This window comes from Limulus polyphemus, unplaced genomic scaffold (genome assembly GCF_000517525.1).
Source record: "Limulus polyphemus unplaced genomic scaffold, Limulus_polyphemus-2.1.2 Scaffold4677, whole genome shotgun sequence".
Lineage (NCBI taxonomy): Eukaryota > Metazoa > Arthropoda > Merostomata > Xiphosura > Limulidae > Limulus > Limulus polyphemus.
The window spans coordinates 27,483-32,829 of record NW_013670287.1 but is presented as its reverse complement, the minus strand read 5'-3'; the positions used below and the strand labels follow the sequence as shown (position 1 = coordinate 32,829).

The window sequence follows — 5,347 nt, the reverse complement described above, 5'->3', positions numbered from 1 at the left end:
ATAGCATGTTCCTGGGAATAGAAATATTATATATCTTTTGTGAATTGCCAGTTTTATACGGAATAGTTTTGGTTTCCAGTGGTTTTCCATTATTTCTGATGGGCTTTTATGCTGGTGTAATATAAATAATCCACATGCTACTCTCTTTCTTCAACTCAGTTAAATTATTTTATTAGTTTTTTAATAAATAATATATTTTGATTTGAATCATGTAGTTGGTCTATTAAAAACTCTTTTAAATGGTTTTATCTAATGAAGCAGTCATTAATAATGGCTTATATCATTTTTTTTAAATAGAATAACATTTAAAACTTTGGCTGATGACACTAACAAGTCAAAGCCAAAAAACATTGCTAAATCAGTTTTTACATTATAATTTGAGGTATTCACAGAAAAGAACTAAATCTAATTAAAACTATAGTTTTTTTTTGCTTTGATTGCAGCTAAATTTCAGTGAAGTACAGAAACAAAATGTTGTTCTTCTTACCTTCAAAGTCAATTTCATCTGATGATTGATCTTCTTCTTGAAAAGTATTGGTTAAAGGATCCATCATTTCTTGTTTATTAGTTCACCATACTGAACCACTACTTACGTGAAAGAAGAAACCAAACATAATTTCATGTACAAAACTAATTTAATAAATTAATCCACAAATGCAGTCACATATTACAGTTATGAGTACTTGTGTGTGTATATAATTATACATAAACATATGTGTGCCACACTAATTTTGCAGCAATTATTATTAAAAATTATTATTGAAAATTTTCCTATAATTAAAAACAATTGTGTATTTCTGTAAATAACTATTAAAATTTTAATTATTTGACCTTTAGAATACTAACATCGCTTATAACAATATTACTTTTTAGTTGGTTTAGACTGGTATCCTTATGTTGAGTCTATAAATGTGAGATTTTACACTAGGCAACAAAAAATGAATTTTTCTCTGTTACTAGAAACAAATACAACTGTTTCTGAGTAATTTGATGATGTTGATTCTAAAAATCATGTTGAAAATTACCGATCACCTCTAGTTTGAGTTATGATAAATTTGTTCAAAATATTCTCATATATCATGAAATAACAACTTTTTCTTTAATAACTTTACTTATTCATTGAAAATTGCATTTAAGAATGTATATTCTGCATGCTTTGATAAGTTTCTTTCATGTTCACAGCATGAGCAACAGGAATTGATGGCTTAGTGTTCCCATTGTGCAAAAGTACAGCTTTAAACCTAACTTTAGATGAGTCGATAAAAAAGTCTTCATTCTATAGTATTGCATTCAGTACCTAATTCTTCCATTAGTGCATCAACATTTGTACAGAAACACAAACTATCTTGCGTGCCGTAGCTATTAAGTTCCATTGCTGTAAACAAGAGCCAAGAAGTTCGCCATGCTGCTTTAATAGAAACAAGTCACAAATTAGATCATTCAACTTTTCTTGTCTGATCAGATGAGGCAGGTTATGTTGAGATGCTACAGGAATAGAATTACTAGATGAAGAGAATGAAGATGATGCATTGTCTTCTTTGTAGGATAACTCTTCTGTTTCCCAATTCACTGGTGGATGTGGCACTGGAAAACCATCCACATGGGTTATTGGCTTCATTACAGATGCAATATCTGGATAATTAATGTATTGTTTAGCTTGGCCTGAATATCAGTAAATATTAGTCATGCAAAATTAACTGTCAGTTAGATTATCCTTTGGCTCACACCACATCATGGGAACTGTAAATGGCATACTTGTTCTCTTCTTATTCAGCCACTGTATCAAGCCAGATGTGCAAACTTTTAAAATACAGATGTGGAGCTCAATGTTTTTCTTGGTCCCCAATTTTACAGATAAAATAGTGGTAGTAAGCTACCTCTCCCTTGTGCGTGATGTTTTCCCTTCACAAAACTGTAATATATATTCCACAAATGTAGCAGAAATTGTTGGAGTGATTTTTGCACTTTACTTGAACTGGAGGCAACCAGCATTTCAAATAACTTTCTAAAAAATATATAAGAACTTATGTTTACAGAATTTAAATTTGAAAAATTAAAAAAAAAAGGTTTGCAGAATTTGATTATATCAATGCGAGGAAGATTGGACTTTGTTTTACTGTACGTGGAATGAGGCGAAGTAACCAAATGATGAGAGAGAAGCATCTGACTCCATCCCTTTTATGCTCAATCGAGGGACTTCTTGAATGTTCTAGAAAACTCAGCACACGAAGGTTTCACGATTCCAAGGTGAAGCATGTGAGCATGGTAATGAAGCAAAAGTGATTCAATTCACTACAATTATATTGATAACAAATAGCATATATGAACAATATATTTAGAATTTTACACCAAAACAATACAATTAATGTTTGAAGTTATCAAAATGTATGTATGCTTTTTACCCATTAAACTATCCAAGTAAACTTAATTTCACAGTATAAATCTATTGTACTGAATTGATTCCATGGTATTTCCCATAGTTTTTATAAAATATTGAGTTATTACAATAACTCAAACCTAGAGGTGGTGGATAAATTCTGACCATATTTTTCAAATCAGCAACATAAAATTACCCTGAATCATTTGAGTTTTCTCCAGTAGCAAATTTTTGTTGTCCAGTGTTAGCAGAAAACATAAATCTTCAATTAAAATTCAGAGCTATTCTTACAAATTAGTTATATATGCTTTATATGATCAGCAAAGGAAAACAGATTTAGCTTCATAACTCAAGAAAGTTTAATGTAGAATTGTAATTGTATTAAAGTAGTTTAACAATTGTGACACACAAGAGGAAGTGGAGTTTAGAAAATTTTATTATGGAACTTGAACAAACAATTTTACAACATTTGAACTCTTAATTACTTCCACAAATTACAATGTGTTATGTTTTAATAACTTATCTGTAAAAACAAACAGAATATAGTTTCCAATTGGAATAAAATATCATAACTCTGTATCTCACATGTGATGCAAGGTGAAAACCTGGTGACATGTTGTGAATAAAATAAACAAAAGTTATACCCTGTACAACTGATAAAACCTTATGTGAAGAATATAGTTTCATCCTGTTTTTATAACAGTGTAATGAGATGGAAGCACTAGAGTGGAAATGTTCTACTTAACTGTACATGTGTATACTTTTTTTTCACTTGTTTTTACAAAGTAGCACAAACCATTACCAGTACTACATTTCCAATGTTAACACCACAAAACAGTAGACTTCAGTAGATCTTTTTAACAGTATATCTAAGTATGTGTCATACATAGGAATAAAAAAGTCAATTTATTCTTACTGTTTTAATCTGTAACAATTATCTAAAAGTAAAAGTCTTATTACATTTATACTATCAATATTTTATTACTAAATATCAAAAGATAATTTACTACTACTAATAAAAACATAACTTTATTAATTAAAATTCTTAAAAGTATGACAATTTTCAAATGTCATAAACCATAAAACATTAAGAAACTACATGAACTTGGGTTACTAGGATGTTGAGTTTAAATTTACATTTTAATAAATAAAAAAATTATATCATAATAATTCAAAATGTCTGTCACTATAAAACATACAAATTTTAGAAGTCTCTCTCCCTCTTTTATTCAGAACAGTGGCGTTAATATTAATAACACTGCTTCACTGTTTAAAAAGTTAGATTCTTTGTGAGGTATGAAGTTAGTTTGTTCCTTTGACAATCTTTAGTCTCCTAGCGGTGGTGGTTGTGATGGCAATGTACATTGTATTTGTAGGTGCATGTTAAACACATTGATGATATTTGTGTGTGTGTATATATATATATATATACATACAATAAAAAATCAAGCATGCGTTACTACTTAACACGTTTGTGATAAACCAACTGTAAAACGTAAATTTCTTTCTTAAATAAATGATATGCCGTTACTGATAATAATCATTTAAAATTAACTCAAAACATGGCCGATATTTCATATTCATTGGGTAACACTAGACTAGGTGCAGATAGTAGACCTAATTTTGGTTGCCGCTTGCTCCGTTTCAGTAAAGATTAAAGTAACTACAACTGCTTAGCTGTAAAACATAATATTATAATTTTTAAAAATAAAATCTACTGTAAATGAAATAATTTGGTCAAAATCATTCCCATGTTTTACATTTTATCTGTATATTGTGACGTCATTTCTCATATAATTTAAAGCCACAAGACTGAGCATAAAGGCGCCATCTAGAAGTCACATGATCACATAATAAGGGAGTCAGAGATTAGAAACGAGATGACGTCAGTATGCTTCTGTTTATCAATTTTCGAAGCGCCAGTTGGAATTGAGAAAAAAAAACTCCAACGTACCCTAAGGCTTGTAGGAAGTTTGTTCGTTACCCTGTATTCTCTGCGAAGTGCGTCGATATTAGTAGTCTGGTAACACAGTTTTGTAACAGTCTTTTCACCTAAACAACACACCCAAACACTAACACTTATATATAGAGGGCGATAAGGTGCTATTTGGAAACGAATTTAGCGACCTCTTCGGAGGTTTTTGTTAACCAATATAAATTTTACATATAATGAATAAAGAAGATATACTACAAATATACTTATTTTTATCATCTCAGTATTTTAATGTGTTCTGATGATCATAACTTCATATTTAAATGATATACGTTATGAATGTCAGAAGCTATTGAAATAGTTTTTATAGATGCTTGATGATCACAGAAGTTATATCCATGATTTCCAGTAACACTAGTCCGAAATAATCTTTAAAAAAATTATTGAATTATTAGAACTTTGCATCATATTTGCCAACGACTATTTGAGTAAGAAGAATACATTAAATGTATTTTACTGCTCTGTATTATGAAATTAATTTCAGCATAAAACAATATTTTTTTATTAATAGGAATGAACTAAATATTCAGCTTTATGAATATATTTCCTGGGAGGTCTATGCATATGATTTATTCGGTTAAATTCTGGAATCACATAGAATTCTTGTTTGGTTGTTTTTTCATTTATACAGTGCAGACCTAGGTAAGTTTAACGGTGTATAACGCTAAGATTCAGAGCTCGATCCCTGAAGTAGGTGAATTGCAGATAGCCAATTGTGCAGCTTTACATTGATCACAAAGAGTTGGACAAATATAGTATAACATATTGTTGCGTCAGCGAGGTCACGTGACTAGTATCACGCCACCTCTTTCTAGAAATATCCTGTTCCTTCATGAATGCCCTAGCATTTACTAGATATGTGTTAGTCTTGTGTATATAAGACGGTCACAACGTGACGGGGCAATGAGTAATTGAACTGCAGTCAGGTAATGAGTAATTGAACTGCAGTCAGGTAATGAGTAATTGAACTGCAGTCA

The 5,347-nt window shown here is 30.3% G+C and overlaps 1 protein-coding gene across 3 annotated transcripts in view; it reads right to left on the bottom strand.

Moving 5' to 3' along the window:
• LOC106471525 overlaps positions 1–4,465 on the bottom strand; it is a 33,505-nt gene extending 29,040 nt beyond the window's left edge. Inside the window, exons 1-2 of one of the 3 annotated variants that reach the window (XM_013932124.2) lie at positions 4,332–4,465; positions 488–585 (exon numbers count right to left, since the gene is read on the bottom strand). In XM_013932124.2, the coding sequence (XP_013787578.2) occupies positions 488–554 (67 nt within the window). In that variant the 5' untranslated portion in view covers positions 555–585; positions 4,332–4,465. Of the gene's footprint in view, positions 1–487; positions 589–3,576; positions 3,801–4,331 lie in introns of those variants that run through there. The other 2 variants (XM_022400137.1, XM_022400136.1) reach the window with 2 other exon arrangements.
• Between the last annotated feature and the right edge of the window lie 882 nt (positions 4,466–5,347).